This window comes from Callorhinus ursinus, unplaced genomic scaffold (assembly GCF_003265705.2).
Source record: "Callorhinus ursinus isolate GAN/ISIS: 27379988/994484 unplaced genomic scaffold, GSC_fseal_2.0 scaffold115, whole genome shotgun sequence".
NCBI lineage: Eukaryota > Metazoa > Chordata > Mammalia > Carnivora > Otariidae > Callorhinus > Callorhinus ursinus.
The window spans coordinates 12,863-33,390 of record NW_027397177.1 but is presented as its reverse complement, the minus strand read 5'-3'; the positions used below and the strand labels follow the sequence as shown (position 1 = coordinate 33,390).

At 48.6% G+C, this 20,528-nt stretch overlaps 1 protein-coding gene and 1 long non-coding RNA gene across 2 annotated transcripts in view; one reads left to right on the top strand and one right to left on the bottom strand.

The window, feature by feature from the left end:
• Positions 1-1,184: 1,184 nt before the first annotated feature.
• LOC141371874 (protein FAM246B-like) lies at positions 1,185-2,202 on the bottom strand. Its single transcript, XM_073889686.1, has one exon. It carries the CDS (start codon positions 2,200-2,202, stop codon positions 1,480-1,482), a length of 723 nt encoding a protein of 240 aa, XP_073745787.1. The 3' UTR covers positions 1,185-1,479.
• A 2,262-nt stretch (positions 2,203-4,464) lies between these two features.
• Positions 4,465-20,528, top strand: part of LOC141371876 (uncharacterized) — a 20,062-nt gene continuing 3,998 nt past the window's right edge. Inside the window, exon 1 of the long non-coding RNA XR_012377166.1 lies at positions 4,465-5,317. This is a non-coding gene — a long non-coding RNA (uncharacterized lncRNA). The remainder of the gene's footprint in view (positions 5,318-20,528) is intronic.

Genomic DNA, 20,528 nt, shown 5'->3' with positions numbered 1-20,528 from the left:
CCTTGGCCTCAGGTATCTTGTGGGGGTGGGGTGGGAGCTCACTGCCTCTCCGCCTGCCCTAACCCCACTGAGGCCTCCGTGTGCCTTACAACGGGGAGACCCCTGAGCGGCCCTCCCCTACCCCATCACAGCCAGTCCCAGACCCCCACCCAGAACACCAGACCTCCTCAGATTCCCCTGAGAGGGAGAAGGTGCCCCCATTTCCAAGGAGAAAAACTAGCAGGCCGTAGAAACACCACCTGCTAAAGTCTAAGATGACACATTTTATTTATTTATTTATTTATTTATTTATTTATTTATTTATTTATTTTTTTAAGATTTTATTTATGTATTTGAGAGAGAGAGAGAGAGAGACAATGAGAGAGAGAGAAAGCACATGAGATGGGGGGAGGGTCAGAGGGAGAAGCAGATTCCCTGCCGAGCAGGGAGCCTGATGCGGGACTCCATCCAGGGACTCCAGGATCATGACCTGAGCCGAAGGCAGCCGCTTAACCAACTGAGCCACCCAGGTGCCCCGACACATTTTATTTTAAAAAACAAGCTGGCTGACTGACCCCAGGCCACTGTATGTGTTAAATGGTGACTTCAGCGGACATTTCCCTGTGGCCAGGAGGTGAGAAGCTACTGGCTCCGGGCTCTGCTGCAGGCTGTGCTAGGTGAGTGGGTCCTGGTGACAAGGACAGCTAGTGAAACTGCGCCCAGGTGACACTGGGAAGTTTCGCTGTGCAGCCTGAGCGTAGGGTGACACTTTCCGGAGAGCCTGTGGGGAGGTGAACTGAAGGGTTAAGTGTCATTGGTGTCACCGTCCACAGCGAAGCTCAGACTAGATGCCACTGTGTGCCGGCAAAGTTGTCCAGTGAGAGGCTGGGTCTGTCACTAGAGTGAGGCTGGCCAGGGCCAGGCTACTGTCCAGTTGAAGCCCTGTGGACTGCGGTTGTATATCCCCGAGGCATTGCCCTGAGTGAGGCTGTGTCCAGATGACGATGTCCCAGCCACCCACGTGTCCCTAAAATCTGTTGGGTAATGTGTGGGTCACACACTATCTCAGTGCTTGGAGGCCCTGCCTCCTGGCCAAGGCCCCTAAGAAAAACAAACAAAAACCACAGAACAGGAAAAACCAACACCCTTCCCTGACACAGACCTTTGGGCTCTCCCGGAGGCTGTCCCGGGGGCTGCTGCACTCCTGACCCAGACCCTTCTGCAGCTCTGAGCCAAAAGGGGCTCCACCCCTCCTCCTGCCCAGACTCAGTCTCCAGCCTTGAGCCCCGCGCTGTGCTTAGCCATCTGCACTCCCCAGACGTGATCCCCAGGAGTCCCCAGCCTCCGCGCACGCCGACGCCCAACCCCAAAGCCTGAACGCTAGCAGGCGGTGTCTGAGGCCCCTTCTCCATCCACGGGGGTGTTGGATCTGTCCATACAAATACATTGCCCAAAGGTGCTTCCAGCATCCGGTCCCGGCAACCCTCGGCGGGGCCGCCCTCAATCCCCGCCGCCCTGCGGGGCCCCGGGCGGCACCGGCGTCTTCTTGAAGTTCTTCCTGGCCGGGGCCCTGTTCGCGCCACCGTCCGCAGGGCCGTCAGGGGCGTCGTCGGCTGGCCTCGCGACCGCGGCCAGGGCGTTCATCGTGCCGAGTGCCCGCAGCAGGGCGGGGCCGTGGGGAGCGGCGCGAGGGGCGGCGCGGGGCTCCCGGCGGGCCGGCAGCGGCTGCTGTGGCGGCAGAGGTGGCAGCAGCTGGCGCAGGGCGTCCAGCTCGGCTCGCAGCTCCGCGCGCAGCGCCTCCAGCCCCACGCCCAGCTCGGCGCGCACAGCCGCCAGGCCCTCCTGCAGCCGCCGCTCGCTCACCTCCAGGACGCCGGCCGGGTAGGTGGCCCCGCCGCGCGGCTCCCCGCACACGGAGCACATGGAGCCGCTGCTGCGCGCGTCCGCTTGTTCCGCGGCCTCCGGCGCCCGGGCCTCACCCGCTGCGGCCCCTGCGCGCTCCACTAGCCGCAGCAGCCGAGGCGCGTCGGCTCGCGCCGCTGCCTCCGCCCGGAGCTGGCCCCGCAGGGGAGCCAGGCGTCCCGGGGCGCGGGCTTCTTCAGGGTCCGGCCCTTTGGGCTGCGGCCCGTGGTCTCGCCGGCGGCCAACGGCCCGTCGCAGCGCCTCGCTCGCGCGGTACGCACTTCGCGCCTGCACCCACGGACGCCCGGGTTCCGCCGCCATCCGCACCGCCACTGCCACCGCCACCGGAGCCGGGCCTGGTCGGGAGTCCCAGCCGGCAGCCTAGCGACCGCTGGGGCCCCAGCGACGCTCCGTGGAGAGGGCCCCCGGGGACGGCTGTGGGAACGACCGAGGCCTCGGGGAATCTGGCCTGGGGCCCGGAACTCCAGTAGGGCAGGGGGGGTGGGCGGGTGGATGGAGACCCAGGGGACCCCCGGCGGGGCAATGCCGGTAGGCTTGAGTGTGCTGGACCTGCTCTAGGGGACTGCGCTGTGTTGGTGGGTTGAGCAGCTTGGACTGGCTTCTGGGCAGGGGCTGACAGGATGTGGAATGAAGGCTGCAGAAGCCTAGGCGCCCAGACCAGAGTCAGGAACCAGGCTTGCACCCTGTACTCTAAACAGCTGTCCCCTCACAGTCAGGGAAAGGCAGGTGTGGTTATGGACCCGCCAGTTCCCAGTCCTCCTCACCGCTAGGGCTCCCCCTTCTATACCATAGTCCAGGTCGCTATTATCTCTGCCCCCACCCCTACAGCTGCAGGAATCTGTCCTCCTCGTGGTCGCCCCCATTCAAGCTCTTCAGGGGTCTGGGTGGCTCTCTGCTGTGCCCCAGTCCTCAGCCACTGGATGTCCCAGCCCACCTTATACTGCGTTCCGGACATGTCTTCTTTTACCCAACAACCTCAGCCCTCTGGGCCTTTGCTCAGGCAGTTTCTCCTGCTGGGAATGCCCCCCTCCCACACACACACCATTTGCCTGGCGGCTCCCACTCATCCCTCCTCTGCAGGACAACCTTCCTTGGCCACCCCAGCCCCCAGCAGGTGACTCAGGCTCCTCGCCCCCATGTTTAAATGGCTCTGTTTTCTGTCCACCTGGATCCACAGTAGGGGGCCCTGAGCACCGGCCGACTGGGTCACTCAGTTTTCAGAGGTACTAAACATGCGGGATGTTGGAGGCAGGAGTAGATGAGTGAATGAGTCTGGGGCTGAGGGTCCTGGGTAGGGCAGGGCCTCTACCACCCACCCTGGTCAGCCCATGCACCTCCTCAGCTTGGCATTCAAGACCCTCGTAGTCATCCTTGCTGGCTTTCCTGTCCTTGCCACCTTCCCCACTTGTGCTGGCGCTCCTCACCACTGTACTCCATCCTTTTTCACCCCGGTGCCTTCACCCATACAACTGGCTGTGGCCATCACAGGGTCATGGGCAGTGCACTGTGGGCAGCATCCCTCTGCTCAGCATGCTGTTCTCACCGGACCCTAGGGCCTAGTTAGGACTCTGGGTGCCCTGGGGGCCTCCCCAGCAAATTGTGGGGAGGGCGGTTCTGGTGTGAATCCAGGCTGGGCTGAGAGGGAGATGGCAAGGTAGCCCCGGGGACCTGTGTCCCCTGAGCGCACAGGGGCCTAGGTTCTATGTAGCTCTGTGCCCGTGTGTGTGTGTGTGTGTGTGTGTGTGTGTGATTGAGGGTGCTGCCAACCCTGTTTTTTGGCAGCCCTGGACCCAGGCCGCCATGAAGACTTCTGGATCCCCTCTGTTCATTCATTCATTCATTCATTGTAGCCTCTCTGGAAGGTGCAAGGGGAGGTGAGAATTTGGCACTCTGTCAAACCCCACAGACCCCTCCATTTCTGCTGAGTCACCTGACCCCCTGGGACTTCCAGCATCTGGTTCTGCTGGTCCCTAGGGCCTTGTTAACCATATTCCTGCCCCCCTCCCCTCAGTAATTAAAATATTGCAGACAGTAATGCCCTGGATTCCTTCCCCAGGCCTGCTGGAGTCAGGTTGTGTGACCCAGGGGCTCTGTCTCCTCCGAGCCTCACCTGTGAAGTGAAGGAGGCCCCTAACATCCATGGTGGGGGCACAGCAGGGAGCCTGGGAAAGGCTGGGGAGGGGGTGGGGGGGTGATGGTGGACAGACTCCAGATCTGTGATGTGGTATGAGAGCCAGGAAGGGTGGGGCTGGGCTGCCAGGGCAGACGGGGGCGGCGAAGTTTTCTGACTGATATGGTAGGAACAGAGCCTTTGCAGTGAAGAGCTGATGACCCTGCAGGTGCTGCAGATATGAGGTCATGGCTGGTGGCAGAGAGTCCCCAAAATCATGGGCAGACAGATTACCCAGGATCAAGTGCAGAGTGGGAAGGGAGGCCCCGGGGACCCCAACCAGCCCTGAGGGGGGCTGCAGAGGCATTGGTGAGGGGTAAACAGGCAGCTGTGGTCAACATGACCCTGAGCCCCTGAGGTCAAGTGCAGCAATAGTCAAGAAATAGGTTGCGGTGACCGTAGCCTGAGCCTCACAGGTGGGGGGGCCAGCAGAAGCTGAGGACTGGAGGTGAGGGGATAGGTTGGGGAGCCCTTGCCTAGGCTCATTGGTCAGAACAGAGGTAGCTTTGGAAGGAATGGGACAAGAAGCAGGAACAGAGCTACTGAATGGGCCAGGGGGACTGGCACACAGGCCTGCTTTCTGGTTCTTCTGCTTTCTAGAATATCCTCATAGGCCAGCCTGCCTGGCCACCTGCACAGAGGAACTGAGTGGGGCCCAGTGCAGGGCCCAGCTCCTTCCCCACTCCGGCCCCCTCTGTGTACTCAGGGCCAGGGCCAGGTCTGCTGGGGGTGGGGAGGCTGGCTATCACAGCTCCGGGAGCTGTCCCCATCTGGGCTCTGTGCATTCAGGGTTGGGTGATCAGTGGGCTTGGCCACTGATTAACTCAGAGCCTGGGAGGAGGGAAAACCCTGGGCTCTGCCTCTCCCTGGAGAAGGGGGATAGCCTCCACGTCACTGAACTGCCTCACCTTTGCACTCTGTTGCCATGAAACCCTGGCGGCCACCCAGAGAGGAGGTCTTATTTTCCAAAGCCCGAGGGCGGTGGGAGCCGGGGAAGAGTTCAGTGGGCAGGGCCAGGCGGGCTTTGTATGTCGAAGGGGCCCTGGTGGCCTCGGAGGGGGCAGGGGAGCCTCCCAGTCATCACGGGAGTGTCTGGAAATGCAGATGCCCAGGTCACCCCCTCCGCCAACCCCACGAGGTAGAACTGAGTGTCAGCGTTCAGGGCATGGCGGTCTTTATCTTCTTCTGCAACTGTCTGCAAACGAAGTTCTGGCCCAGCCTGGTTCTCAGTGAAGGGGGCACAAGGTGGGGAGACCCTCCCGGGTTGGCTCTGAGGGTTGGGGGAGGGGGAGCCCCAGGGGAAGCGGGAAGTATGGTCTGCCCTGAGCCCCCAGCCACCCTGGGAGGAGAAGGGGGCTAGCCTTGTTGGCTGGGCCTGGAGTGGGCTGCCCCTTGCCTTTCTGGTCACAGACCCCGGCCCTCAGCACGGACTCTAGAGCATGGGTGCCCACCCATTCTCTAGCCAGCTGTGCTGCTTGCTGTGGGAGCCAGACTGACTAGGTCCCTGGCTTGGCTGGGGCCTGGGCCTTGGCCCCAGGGCTCTTAGGAAGGGAAGGCTGTGGTACCTTTGGGGCCCCGAAGTGCAGGCCACATAGTGGAGTGTCAGTAGCCTAAGCAGGCAGCTTGGGCTTGGGCCATTGCTCAAGGCACCACCCTGGGCTAGTCATGCTGCCTCACGGAGCTCTGGTGGCCCTGTTGCCTTGCTTCAGTGTTCCCAGCTGTCAGAGCCCAGGGCTAGTGTTTGCTGGCCAAGGGATGGTGGGGGTGGCAGTGGTGATGGATGTTGGGAGGTGGACAGGGGCCATGGGAGGCCTGTGGCCTGAGGGCAGATCTGAGCTGCAGGTGGCTCCTCATTTAAAGAAGGGGCCAAAGGGTCCGGGGCTTCCTGTGGGGACTGGACTTGGGCACACTCTGCCCCTGAACACCCCTTGGCTACAAGGCCTTGGAACTGTTCCCCGGTCTCCTGGTGGCTCTGGCTACCCAGGCATTCCCTAGGAACTGTCCTGGGGCAAGGGGCTCGGCAGGGGACAACTCATTACCTAGTAAGGACCTTGCCTGACCTCAGTAATGAGCTCATTACCTGATAATGACCTTGTTTGCCTTATCCTGGCGTCAGCAGCCGTAGAACGTCTGGCCTGGGGTGGCTCTGACCAGTCGTGACCGTGGTCTTCTGCCTCCTCACCCGCCCCAGATGGGGCATCAGTCCCTCCAGCATCTGTGTGCCCTGCAGGCCCAGCCTGGGCTCCCAGTGGGACCATTCTGGTTTCCCGACCACCCCCCAGCCGCACACCCTGGGCAGGTGAACCCTTTAACCTCTGTACCTCACTCCCTTACCCACAGGTGGGGCAAGAGGGTCTGCGTGGAGCAGAGGGAGGAGGGCCGCCTCTGAGGGACCTTCTCGGACCACACAGGGCTCCTCAGAGGCTCCCCTTCTACCAGCTGGGGTAGGGGGTCTCCACGTCAGGACCATCCACACAACCACTGGTCCCCGGCATGGCCCCTCATCTCCTCACTCCCAGTGTAGGGGACACTGGGAGTGAGGTCTGAGGGCTGGGTCAGCCTGCCCCATCAGGGTCCCCTCACCTCCCCTGTGGCCAGAGGGCATTTCTCTGTCCTCAACCCTCTTCTCTTAGCACCACTAACACAGCTGGCTGTGGTCTCCTACCCACACCCTCCTGGTGGTCCCCGACCCTGGCAGACGCCTCTCACTCCCATGCCATCCCCCTGGATCCCCCCATACCACCCCCCTTCTTCAGTGAGAAGTGAGAAGGCCTCACTTCTCCAGGCCTCGGGTTTTGCCCTTATGTTCTCAGTGGGAGCCTGATCAACCTAATTCTTTTTCTTTTTTTAAGATTTCATTTATTTATTTGAGAGAGAGAATGAGATAGAGAGAGCATGGCGGGGGGGGGGGTCAGAGGGAGAAGCAGACTCCCTGCTGAGCAGGGAGCCTGATGCGGGACTTGATCCCGGGACTCCAGGATCATGACCCGAGCCTAAGGCAGTCGCTTAACCAACTGAGCCACCCAGGCGCCCCCAACCTAATTCTGAATAAGACCCACCTCTGCCCAACATCCTCCACGAACTGCCACCTCACTCCTGCAAGAGGCTGGGATCCTGCGTGCCCCCAGGGCTTGGGACTGCCCCCTCAGTGACCCGCTTCCTCTTGCTCCCCATGCCAGCACCACCCCCCACCCCCCCGAGCCTGTGCACAACCTGCTCCCTCTGCCTCAGGTCACAGTTTACATGGCCTCCTAGAAAGGCCTGCCCTGACCCGGGGGCCCTTCCCCATGCTGCCCCTGCATCTGCCTACCTGGAACTCAGCAAACCTTGCATTTCCTCCTGGAATGTGGGGTCTCTGGTCTCTGTCCTTGTTTGTTTTTGACTTCCAATAGGTCAGGGACACCACGGCATCCTCAAGGTCCAGAAACTGGTGCCTGGCACACAGTAGGCACGGCATAAATCCACTCTCCGTGAATGAAGGTGTCTGCACTGGGCTTGGCACTGAGTAAGCACTCAGCGTTGGCTTTATTTCCAGGCCTGCAGGGCAGGGGTGATCGTGGAAGGCCCAGCTTGCGGGGCTGGCTGTGTCTCTAGTGTCCCCTGCCTGGGATGGCCTGAGGAAGGGCAGGGTCCTCGCTTAGCCCGAGCCTAGGGTTTCCTCACTCCGCCTGGAGTTGGCCCTGGCCAGGCTCTCTGCCCTCACCCTTGACGTGCCCCCATGGGGTGGGGTGGCACGGGAGGGGTTGGAGAGTATACAAGTGGGGGGAGGTTGGTGTCAGGGAGGCCTGGGCTGCATAGGGGGAAGAAGTTGGGGGTGATATTCATGCAGGGAGAGGGTGTTAGGACTGGGGGCAGTAGGGGAGGGCGCATGTCACAGGAGGGGAGCCCTTACCACTCCCCACCCACCCCACTGAACCCCCTCTGAGTCCTTTCATGAGTCTTGCATAGGGGATGGACACAAGGGAGTGTGAGTGTAGACCGCTTTCCAGGATTTGAACCAGGTCATGTCAGACATCTGTGAATACCCTTGTAACTAACACCCACATCAAGATCTTTCCCCTACACCTTCCTGTCTCAAAATTCAGTTCGAAGGAGATCAGTTTTCTCTGTATTATATGTTTAATGTCATGTATGATAACACACAAGATAACACATAATATGCATGTCTGCTAAAAGCATCCCAGCAGAACAACTGTGAGTCAGCTACCCAACCCAGGAATTGCTCCAGTACCAGTGAGTCCTCTCCTTCTCTCCAAAGGCACCTGCTGTGCTGAACTGTGTGTTTCCCTGGCTTTTATATAAAATATCTTCTCATGTATGTAAGTATCTCTACACAGTGTGTCATTTGGTTTCGCTTGTCTTTGAGTGCTGTAACAATGGCATTAGTCCGTGTGTGCACTTGTGGGTCTTGCCTTCTCCACCTAACGTTACTTCTGAGATTCATCAGGTTGCTGGGGTGGAGCTGGTGTTCATTCTTTTTCACTGCTGTATAATATTCCAGTTGATTTGGGCATGCTCCTGTCAATGGATATTTGAATCATTCGTGTTTTTTGCTAGTACTAATTGTGCTTCTATGCACATTTTTGTACCTGTCCCCTGGGACCGATAGGCAAGAATTTCTCAAAGGAATATATTGGGGTGTGGACCTGGTGTAGCACCATGTAAATATTTGAGAGAATGCCAAATTGTTCATGAATTCCTACCTTCACCAGCAGTATGTGAGGATCTCTGTTGATTCACAAGTATCTAACACATGGTCCTGACAGGATTCTTGTATTTCGCTAATCAAGTGGGTGTTAATTGATATTTCACTGTGCTTTTACTTTGTGTTTCCTTCAATACCGGGGAAGCTGTGCATCTTTTCAGATGCTTATTCACCACTGATGGTCCTGGCTCTCTGAAATGCTCATTCATGACTTTTGCCCATTTTCCTATTGAGTTGTTTTGGTTTTCTTTTTTCTTATTGAATTGTAAGTGTCTTATTTAATTCATTTATTTTATCAAAATATGATTTGCATTTAGTATAGTGTACATATTTTAGGTGTACAGGTGGACTTTTATATTCATGTTTACTCATTGTCTTGGTCTGTTTGGGCTGCTATATAACAAAATGCCATAGACTGGGTGGCTTATAAACAACTGATTTTTTTTTATTTCTTCAAATTTATCAGGAGTGACTGAAATAAAAAATATAATTGAATCCCATCATCATGGAAATGGCTTTAAGAGAAAACTGGTCAGATGAATATTACTGCTTCCCGTTTTCAACCAGTGGAATAGTTGCCATTGATAAACAGCCAACAGTCTGTCAAGAATGCTCAAGATATGTTATATAATACAACATGCCTGTTCACAGTGGGGGAAAGACTAGGAAAAAACTCATGTGAACTTCTTGATTTCATCATACAAGACCAGCACAAAAGCACCACCCATGCCTCTGAGAACATTGGACCATGCCCCCTTGAAAAACTCTTTGGCTCCTTTAACACGAGCGATCTTCCTCCAGCAGTCTACTGTACCTGTGTACATGATGTCAGTTCCTTTGTGCCCTGACTGCATCACCATTCAGTGGCGAACAGGGTCGAATGGGTAGGAAGTCAACTGAAATTTTTTTTTAAATTTTTATTTATTTATTTGAGAGAGGGAGAGAGAGCGAGAGAGCACGAGAGTGGGGAAGGCCAGAGGGAGAAGCAGACTCCCTGCTAAGTAAGGAGCCTGATGCGGGACTTGATCTCCGGACCTGGAGATCATGACCTGAGCCAGAGGCAGACGCTCAACTGACTGAGCCACCCTGGTGCCCCGAGACAACAGAAATTTCTTTCTCACAGTTCTGAGACTGGAAAATTTATGATCAGGGTGCCAGCATGGTCACCTTGCAATGAGGGCCCCCTCTTGGTCCAAAGCTTGTCCTTTCTGGCTGTGTTGTCACTTGGTGGAAGGGGTTAGAGATCTCTCTGGAGCCTCCTTTATAAGGCACTAGTCCCATTCATGAGGGCTCCTCCTTCATGACGTAAGTACATCCCACAGACCCCACCTCCTAATACCATCACATTGGGCATATGAATTTGGAGGAACACAAACATTTAGACCATAGAACTAACACTCACATCAAGATATACAATATTTATAGCACCCAGAAGGCTCCCTCTCAGTCAGTACCCACAAAAAGCAACTGCTGTTTAAGTCAATAAACTTTAAACATTTGGAATGATCTTTAAAAAAAAAAAAGATTTATTTATCCATGTGAGAGAGAGAGATAGAGCACACAGTGGGGAGGGGCAGAGGGAGAGAAAGTTCCAAGCAGACACCATACTGAGTGCAGAGTCTGACCTGGGGCTTGATCTCATAACCCTGAGATCACAACCTGAGCCGAAACCAAGAGTTGGTTGCTCAACCGACTGCCCCCCACCCAGGTGCCCCATTAGAATGCTCTTTTGTCTATTATGTGTATATGTGCAAATATCTTTTCTCAGTTTTTTATAGCAAATGATTTTGGAACTTCCTTTGTGGTGGTGTTTGATGAACAGAAGTTTTAAACTTTAATGTAATTGAGTTTATCAACCATTACTTTTGTTAGTGTGTTTTGTGTCTTGCTTAATAAAAATTTTCCATCCAATAGCAAAAAGGTAGCCTTCTATATTTCCATTTAAAAACTGAAAGTGTTGCTTTTAACATGTAGTCTCATATCAGTATAGAATTGATTTTTGTGCTTGGTGTGAGGTTGGGACTCAATCCTCAAGGTTGAGGTTGGGACAAGTCAATTTAGATAATGGATTATCCCAGTAGTGCTTATTTGATATGCTACTTCTGTTATATGTGCTTGGGCCTATTTTCAGGCTCTCTGGTTTGTTCTGTTGGTCATTTTGTGTATCCCTGCATCACTATAAGAGTGTCTTAATTATTATAATTCTACAAAATGTTTTGCTATCTGGTAAGACAAATCTTCACATCCTATTTTTCTTCACGAGTGTCTTGGTTATTCTTTTCTCTTCCCTTTTTAATCTACATTTTTGAGTCAGCTTATCAAGATACACACATGCACACACACACACACACAGACACACAGACACACACACACACACACACGGAATTTTTATTGGAATTTTTAAAGTTTTTCTTGGAATTATATTAAATCTGTAGACCAATTTGGGAAGAATTGACAACTTTATAATACCAAATCCTCCAGTCCATAAACATGGTATGTTATCTCTCTTATTTAGATCCTTTAAAATATCTTTTGTTTTTTTTCTTAAGTAAGCTCCACAGCCAGCATGGAGCCCAGCGCGGGGCTTGAACTCACAACCCTGAGATCAACACCTGAGCTGAGATCAAGAATCAGCTACTTAACCAACAAAGACACCCAGGTGCCCCTAAATATCTTTAAATCAAATTTTATAATTTTTCCATACAGGTTTTGCATAATTTTTGTTCAGTGTTTTAGTTACCTTTAGTTTCTATTATTGTAAATGGTGTATTTTTAAATAGTCTTTTTTGCCTGCTTTATGATTAGTATATAAAACTTGGCATATTTATTTTTATTTTTTATTTTTATTGTTATGTTAATCACCATACATTACATCATTAGTTTTTGATGTAGTGTTCCATGATTCATTGTTTGTGCATAACACCCAGTCCTCCACGCAGAATGTGACCTCTTTAATACCCATCACCAGGCTAACCCATCCCCCAACCCCTCCCCTCTAGAACCCCCAGTCCGTTTCTCAGAGTCCATCGTCTCTCATGGTTCGTCTCCCCCTCTGATTTACCTCCCTTCATTCTTCCCCTCCTGCTAGCTTCTTCTTCTTTTTTTTCTTAGTATATATTGCATTATTTGGTTCAGAGGTACAGATCTGTGATTCAACAGTCCTGCACAATTCACAGCACTCACCATAACACATACCCTCCCCACTGTCTATCACCCAGCCACCCCATCTCTACCACCCCCCCACCACTCCAGCAACCCTCAGTTTGTTTCCTGAGATTAAGAATTCCTCATATCAGTGAGGTCATATGATACATGTCTTTCTCTGATTGACTTATTTCACTCAGCATAACACTCTCCAGTTCCAGCCACATCATTGCAAATGGCAAGATCTCATTCCTTTTGATGGCTGCATAATATTCCATTGTGTATATATACCACTTCTTCTTTATCCATTCATCTGTCGATGGACATCTTGGCTCTTTCCACAGTTTGGCTATTGTGGACGTTGCTGCTATAAACATGGGGGTGCACGTACCCCTTTGGATCCCTACATTTGTATCTTTGTGGTAAATACCCAGTAGTGCAATTGCTGGATCGTAAGGTAGCTCTATTTTCAACTGTTTGAGGAACCTCCATACTGTTTTCCAGAGTGGTTGCACCAACTTGCATTCCCACCAACAGTGTAGGAGGGTTCCCCTTTCTCCGCATCCCCACCAACATCTGTCATTTCTTGACTTGTTAATTTTAGCCATTCTGACTGGTGTGAGGTGGTATCTCCTTGAAGTTTTGATTTGGATTTCCCTGATGCCGAGCGATGTTGAGCACTTTTTCATGTGTCTGTTGGCCATTTGGATGTCTTCTTTGGAAAAATGTCTGTTCATGTCTTCTGCCCGTTTCTTGATTGGATTATTTGTTCTTTGGATGTTGAGTTGGATAAGTTCTTTATACATTTTGGATACTAGCCCTTTATCTGAGATGTCATTTGCAAATATTTTCTCCCATTCTGTCGGTTGTCTTTTGGTGTTGTGGACTGTTTCTTTTGCTGTGCAAAAGCTTTTTATCTTGATGAAATCCCAATAGTTCATTTTTGCCCTTGCTTTCCTTGCCTTTGGCGATGTGTCTAGGAAGAAGTTGCTGCGGCTGAGGTCAAAGAGGTGGTTGCCTGTGTTCTCCTTTAGGATTTGGATGGACTCCTGTCTGACCTTTAGGTCTTTCAACCATTTGGAGTCTATTTTTGTGTGTGGTGTAAGGAAATGGTCCAGTTTCATTCTTCTGCATGTGGCTGTCCAATTTTCCCAACACCATTTGTTGAAGAGACTGTCTTTTTGCCATTGGACATTCTTTCCTGCTTTGTCAAAGATGAGTTGACCATAGAGTTGAGGGTGCATTTCTGGGCTCTCTATTCTGTTCCATTGATCTATGTGTCTGTTTTTGTGCCAGTACCATACTGTCTTGAGGATGACAGCTTTGTAATGGAGCTAGAAGTCCGGAATTGTGATGCCGCAAGCTTTGCTTTTCTTTTTCAAAATTCCTTTGGCTATTCGGGGTCTCTTCTGGTTCCATACAAATTTTAGGATTATTTGTTCCATTTCTTTGAAAAAGGTGGATGGTATTTTGATGGGGATTGCATTGAATGTGTAGATTGCTCTAGGTAGCATTGACATCTTCACAATGTTTGTTCTTCCAATCCATGAGCATGGAACGTTTTTCCATTTCTTTGTGTCTTCCTCAATTTCTTTCATGAGTATTTTATAGTTTTCTGAGAACAGATCCTTTGCCTCTTTGGTTAGATTTATTCCTAGGTATCTTACGGTTTTGGGTGCAATTGTAAATGGGATCGACTCCTTAATTTGTATCTCTTCTGTCTTGTTGGTGTATAGGAATGCCACTGATTTCTGTGCATTGATTTTCTATCCTGCCACTTTACTGAATTCCTGTATGAGTTCTAGCAGTTTTGGGGTGGAGTCTTTCGGGTTTTCCACATAAAGTATCATATCATCTGCAAAGAGTGAGAGTTTGACTTCCTCTTTGCCGATTTGGATGCCTTTGATTTCTTTTTGTTGTCTGATTGCTGTGGCTAGGACTTCTAATACTATGTTGAATAGCAGTGGACATCCCTGCCACGTTCCTGACCTTAGGGGGAAAGCTCTTAGCTTTTTCCCATTGAGAATGATATTCGCTGTAGGTTTTTCATAGATGGCTTTTATGATATTGAGGTATGTACCCTCTATCCCTATACTCTGAAGAGTTGTGATCAAGAAAGGATGCTGTACTTTGTCAAATGCTTTTTCTGCATCTATTGAGAGGATCATATGATTCTTGTTCTTTCTTTGTTAATATATTGTATCACGTTGATTGATGTGCAGATGTTGAACCAACCTGCAGCCCAGGGATAAATCCCACTTGGTCGTGGTGAATAATCCTTTTAATGTACTGTTGGATCCTATTGGCTAGTATTTTGGTGAGAATTTTTGCATCCATGTTCATCAAGGATATTGGTCTGTAATTCTCCTTTTTGATGGGGTCTTTGGTTTTGGGATCAAGGTAATGCTGGCCTCATAAAATAAGTTTGGAAGTTTTCCTTCCATTTCTATTTTTTGGAACAGTTTCAGGAGAATAGGTATTAATTCTTCTTGAAATGTCTGATAGAATTCCCCTGGGAAGCCATCTGGCCCTGGGCTTTTGTTTGTTGGGAGATTTTTGATGACTGCTTCTATTTCCTTAGTGGGTTATAGGTCTGTTTAGGTTTTCTATTTCTTCCTGGTTCAATTTTGGTAGTTGATACATCTCTAGGAATGCATCCATTTCTTCCAGGTTATCTAATTTGCTGGCATAAAGTTGCTCATAATATGTTCTTATAATTGTATGTCTTTGGTGCTGGTTGTGATCTCTCCTCTTTCATTCCTGATTTTGTTGATTTGGGTCATTTCTCTTTTCTTTTTGATAAGTCTGGCCAGGGGTTTATCAATCTTGTTAATTCTTTCAAAGAACCAGCTCCTAGTTTCGTTGATCTGTTTACTGTTCTTTTCGTTTCTGTTTCATTGATTTCTGCTCTGATCTTTATTATTTCCCTTCTCCTGCCCAGTTTAGGCTTTATTTACTGTTTTTTCTCTAGCTCCTTTAGGTGTAGGGTTAGGTTGTGCATTTGAGACCTTTCTTGTTTCTTGAGAAAGGCTTGTATTGCTATATACTTTCCTCTCAGGACTGCCTTTGCTGTATCCCAAAGATTTTGAACAGTTGTGTTTTCATTTTCATTGGTTTCCATGAATTTTTTTAATTCTTCTTTAATTTCCTGGTTGACCTATTCATTCTTTAGTAGGATGCTCTTTAGCCTCCATGTATTTGAGTTCTTTCCGACTTTCCTCTTGTGATTGAGTTCTATTTTCAAGGCATTGTGGCCTGAAAATATACAGGGAATAATCCCAATCTTTTGGTATTGGTTGAGACCTGATTTGTGACCTAGGATGTGATCTATTCTGGAGAATGTTCCATGGGCACTAGAGAAGAATGTGTATTCCGTTGCTTTGGGATGGAATGTTCTGAATATGTCTGTGAAGTCCATTTGGTCCAGTGTGTCATTTAAAGTGTTTATTTCCTTGTTGATCTTTTGCTTAGATGATCTGTCCATTTCAGTCAGGGGGTTGTTAAAGTCCCCCACTATTATTGTATTGTTTTCCATGTGTTTCTTTGCTTTTGTTATTAATTGCCTTATATAATTGGCTGCTCCCACATTAGGGGCATAGATATTTACAATTGTTAGATCTTCTTGTTGGATAGACCCTTTAAGTAGGATAGAGTGTCCTTCCTCATCTCTTATTACAGTCTTTGTTTTAAAATCTAATTTGTCTGATATAAGGATTGCCACCCTAGCTTGTTTTTGGTGTCCATTAGCATGGTAAATTGTTTTCCACCCCCTCACTTTCAATCTGGGGGTGTCTTTGGGTCTAAAATGAGTCTCTTGTAGACAGCATATCGATGGGTCTTGTTTTTTAATCCAATCGGATAGCCTGTGTCTTTTGATTGGGGCATTTAGCCCATTTACATTCAGGGTAACTATTGAAAGATAGGAATTTAGTGCCATTGTATTGCCTGTAAGGTGACTGTTACTCTATATTGTCTCTCTTCCTTTCTGGTCTATGTTACTTTTAGGCTCTCTCTTTGCTTAGCGGATCCCTTTCAATATTTTTTGTAGGGCTGGTTTTGTGTTTGCAAATTCCTTTAGTTTTTGTTTGTTCTGGAAGCTTTTTATCTCTCCTTCTATTTTCAATGACAGCCTAGCTGGATATAGTATTCTTGGCTGCATATTTTTCTCCTTTAGTGCTCTGAGGATACCATGCCAGTCCTTTCTGGCCTGCCAGGTCTCTGTGGATAGGTCTGTTGCCAATCTAATGTTTCTACCATTATAGTTTACATATCTCTTCTCCCGAGCTGCTTTCAGGATTATCTCTTTGTCTCTGAGACTCGTAAGTTTTACTATTAGATGTCAGAGTGTTAACCTATTTTTATTGATTTTGAGAGGGGTTCTCTGTGCCTCCTGGATTTTGATGCCTGTTTCCTTCCCCACATTAGGGAAGTTCTCTGCTATAATTTGCTCAAGTATACCTTCTGCCCCTCTCTCTCTTTCTTGTTCTTCTGGGATCCCAATTATTCTAATGTTGTTTCATCTTATGGTATCTTTTATCTCTCGAATTCTGCCCTTGTGATGCAGTAGTTGTTTATCTCTCTTTTTCTCAGCTTCTTTATTTTCCATCATTTGGTCTTCTATATCGCTGATTCTCTCTTGTGCCTCATTTATCCTAGCAGTTAGTGCCCTCATTTTTCATTGCACCTCATCAATAGCCTTTTTGATTTCGATTTGGTTAGATTTTAGTTTTTATTTCTCCAGGAAGGGTGTCTCTAATAACTTCCATGGTTTTTTCAAGTCCAGCTAGTATGTTTAAAATCATGATTCTTAACTCTAGGTCCGACATCGTACTATTGTCCATATTGAGTAGGTCTCTGGTAGATGGTACTACCTCTTGTTCTTTTTGCTGAGGGGATTTTTTTCGTCTTGTCATTTTGTCCAGAGGAGAATAGATGAATGAGAGAACAAAATGCTAACAGGTTAACAACGTCCCCAGAAAATATACTCTAATCAAATCAGAAAAGACCTGAAACCAGGGGAAAAGAAAGGGAAAGAAAGAAAAAAGAAAGGGAAAAAAAAGAAAAAGAAAAAGACAAAAACAAACAAAAACAGAACAAAACAAAACAAAAAACCTGAATATGATCAAATATGATCAGGCTGGTGCATAGATTAGTGCCACGCACTAGATTTTGGGTGTATTTTAGTCTGTTAGAAGAAAGTGCCTCCTAAAATTTTAAAGAAAGAAAGACTTATCTATGTACAAAATAAGGGTTGATACAATGAAGAGATGGAAGATGACTGTAAAAATGAAAATTATAAAAGATTTTATAAAAGGAATTGATAAGAAGCTGTTTGAAAAAAGAAAGAAGAAGATTTAAAAAAAGAAAAAAAAAGGGAGAGAATGGGATCAGGCAGGAGACTAGAACAGAGCCATACACTAGTGATTTAGGGTATATTTTGATCTGTTAGAAGAAACTGTATCTCAAAATTTTAAAGAGAGAACAACTTATATATATATATGCCAAAAATAAGGGTATCTACTATGAAGGGATAGAATATGACTCTAAAAATGAAAAATAAAGAATTTTTTTTCAAAAAGGGATTGATAAGATGTTGGTTTTAAAAGGGAAAAAGAAAAATTAAAAAAAAAGTTAAAAATATTAACTTTGAAAAACTAATGAATCATGGTAAAAAAGTCATGAATTCTATGTGCAGTATGCCCCTAGCGCTGGAGTTCTCCCGTTCTCCTTGATCAGTAAACTTGGTCTTGGCTGGCTCTTCTTGCTGCTCTTCTGGGGGAGGGGCCTGTTGCCGTGGTTCCCAAATGTGTTTGCGGAGGCGGAATTGTCCCGCCCTTGCCGGTCCAGGCTAGGCGATCTGCTCGGGTTTGCTCTCGGGAGCTTTTGTTCCCTGCAAGCTCTCGGTACAGCTTTGGAGGACGAGAGTGAAAATGGCAGCCTCCCAATCTCCACCTGGAGGAGCCGAGAACTCGGGGCCCCGCTCCCCAGCGTGCCCCCAGAGAAAAGCAGTCACTCCCATGTCCCCGTCTCCGGCCGCACTCCGTGCTCACCCGGCCTGTGACCGAGCATTTCTATCTCTGGCACCCGACCCCGTGTGGTGTCTCCAAACCCAGCAGATTCCTGCGGTGCGCTCCCATGCAGCTCCTCCCGGGGGAGGAAGGGGAGTCTCCCCAGCTCTGCCGCTTGTTGGGTCCCTGCTGGAGGAGCAGTGGCCCGACTGTGCCGCGGATCACAGTTTATGGCAACCCCGAGCTGAGAGCCCGCGCCTCGGCTCCGTCTCTGCAGCCGGCTTCCCCGCTCCGATACCTGGGAGCTCTGCTGCACCTAGGCACCCCCGGTCTTTCTGTGACCCCGAGGGTCCTGAGACCACACTGTCCCACGAGGGTTCCTCCCCCAGTTGAGCCACTGGAGCGACGTCCCTCAACGGAGCCGACTTCTAAAAGTTCCAATTTTGTGCTCCGTGGCTCTATCACTTGCCAGAAGCGGCTGATGGAGGCCCCTCCCCCGCCGTCTATCCTCCCAAATATCGCCTGGGATTCACTTCTCCGCACGTCCTACCTTCCAGTAAGTGTTCGCTTCTCTGTTCAGAGAGTTGTTGCTACTCTCCTATTCCGTCTCCTGTTGAGTTCGTAGGTGTTCAGAATGGTTTGATCCCTATTCAGCTGAATTCCTGAGACCAGACAAAATCCAGGTCTCCTACTCCTCCGCCATCTTGCTCCACCCCCCCAAAACTTGGCATATTTGTATATCATGATCTTATAGTCTGTTGTCTTATTAAACTCTCCTATTACTCCTGGGAATATGTAAATTATTTTAGGTTTTGTAACAACAGTATAAAGGAGAGAAAATGGAGCTATATAAAAGCAAAGTTTTTATATACTACTGAAATTAAATTGGTGCTATATGAACTAGATTGCTATAAATGAAGATGTGAATTATAATCCCCAAAGCAATCACTAGGAAAATAACCAAAATCTATGTAGTAAAAGAAACAACAGGACATTAGAAAATATCTATTTACCATAAAAGAAGGCAATAATAGAGGAACTGAGGAACAAATGAAGACATAAGACATATAGAAAACAAATGGCAAAATGGCAGATGTAAGTTCTGATCAGTAATTTCATTAAATGTAAATTGATCAAACACTTCCATTAGAAGCAAAGATTGGTAGAATGGATTTATTTTTTTTAAGATTGTATTTATTTATTTATTTATTTATTTATTTATTTATTTGAGAGAGAGCAAGCACAAAAGCAATGGGGAGGGCAGGGGGAGAAGCAGACTCCACCCCCTCCCCCCGAGCAGGGAGCCTGACGTGAGATTTGATCCCAGGACCCTGAGATCAGGACCTGAGCAGAAGGCAGAAGTTTAACCAACTGAGCCACCCAGGCGCCCCAGGTAGAATGGATTTAAAAACATGATCCAACTGTGAGTTGTCTATAAGAGACTCAATTTGGATTCAAAGACACAAATAGGGGTGCCTGGGTGGCTCAGTTGGTTGAGCATCTGCCTTTGGCTCAGGTCACGATCCCAGGGTTCGGGGATTAAGCCCCACATCAGCTCCGTGCTCAGCGGGAGGCCTGTTTCTCTCTCTCCCCCCTGCTCATGCTCTTTCTCTCTCTCTTGCTATCTGTCTCTCTCTTTCAAATAAATAAATAAAATCTTACAAAAAAAACTTACAAAGACACAAAAACTTTACAAGGAAAGGTAGGAAAAAAAGATATTTCCTGCAAGCATATAACCAAAAGAGAGCTGAGTGGCTATACTAACATCAGATAAAATAGACCTGAAAACAAAAATTGTTACTAGAGACAGGACATTATATAATGGTAGGAGAGTCACTCCATCAAAGTGATGTAACAATTATAAACATATAGGCAATATATGTACCTAACAACATGGCCTCAAAGTGCATGAAGCAAAAACTGACACAGTTGAAAGGAGAAATAGACAATTCAACAATAAGACTTGGAGGCTTCAACACCCCACTTTCAGTAATGGCCAGAACAACTGCACAGAAGATCAGCAATGAAATGGGGGACTTGAAGAAGACTAGAAAGCAACTAAACCTCACAGAAAACTACAGAATGCCCCACCCAGCAACAGCAAATACATATCTTCTCATGTGGACATAGAACAGTTTCATAGACCATTAAACAAGGAAAACAAGGCTCCATACATTTAAAAGAAATAAAGTTATAGAAAGTGTGTTCTCTGAGCACAAAGGGATGGAATTAGAAATAACAGGAAATTTGTAAAATTTACAAATATGTGGAAATGAAGCAACAAACTCCTAAATACCCAGTTGCTCAGAGAAGAAACCACAAGGGAAATTAGAAAATATTTTGAGGTTAATTAAAACAAAAGTTTGGGACGCCTGGGTAGCTCAGCTGGTTAAGTGTCTGCCTTCGGCTCAGGTCACGATCCCAGGGTCCTGGGATAGAGTCTGAATTGGGCTCCTTGCTCAGTGGGGAGCCTGCTTCTCCCTCTGCCTACTGTTCCCCTGCTTGTGCTCACTTTCTCTCTCTGACAAAGAAGAAAGAAAGAAAGAAAGAAGGAAAGAAAGAAAGAAAGAAAGAAAGAAAGAAAGAAAGAAAGAAAGAA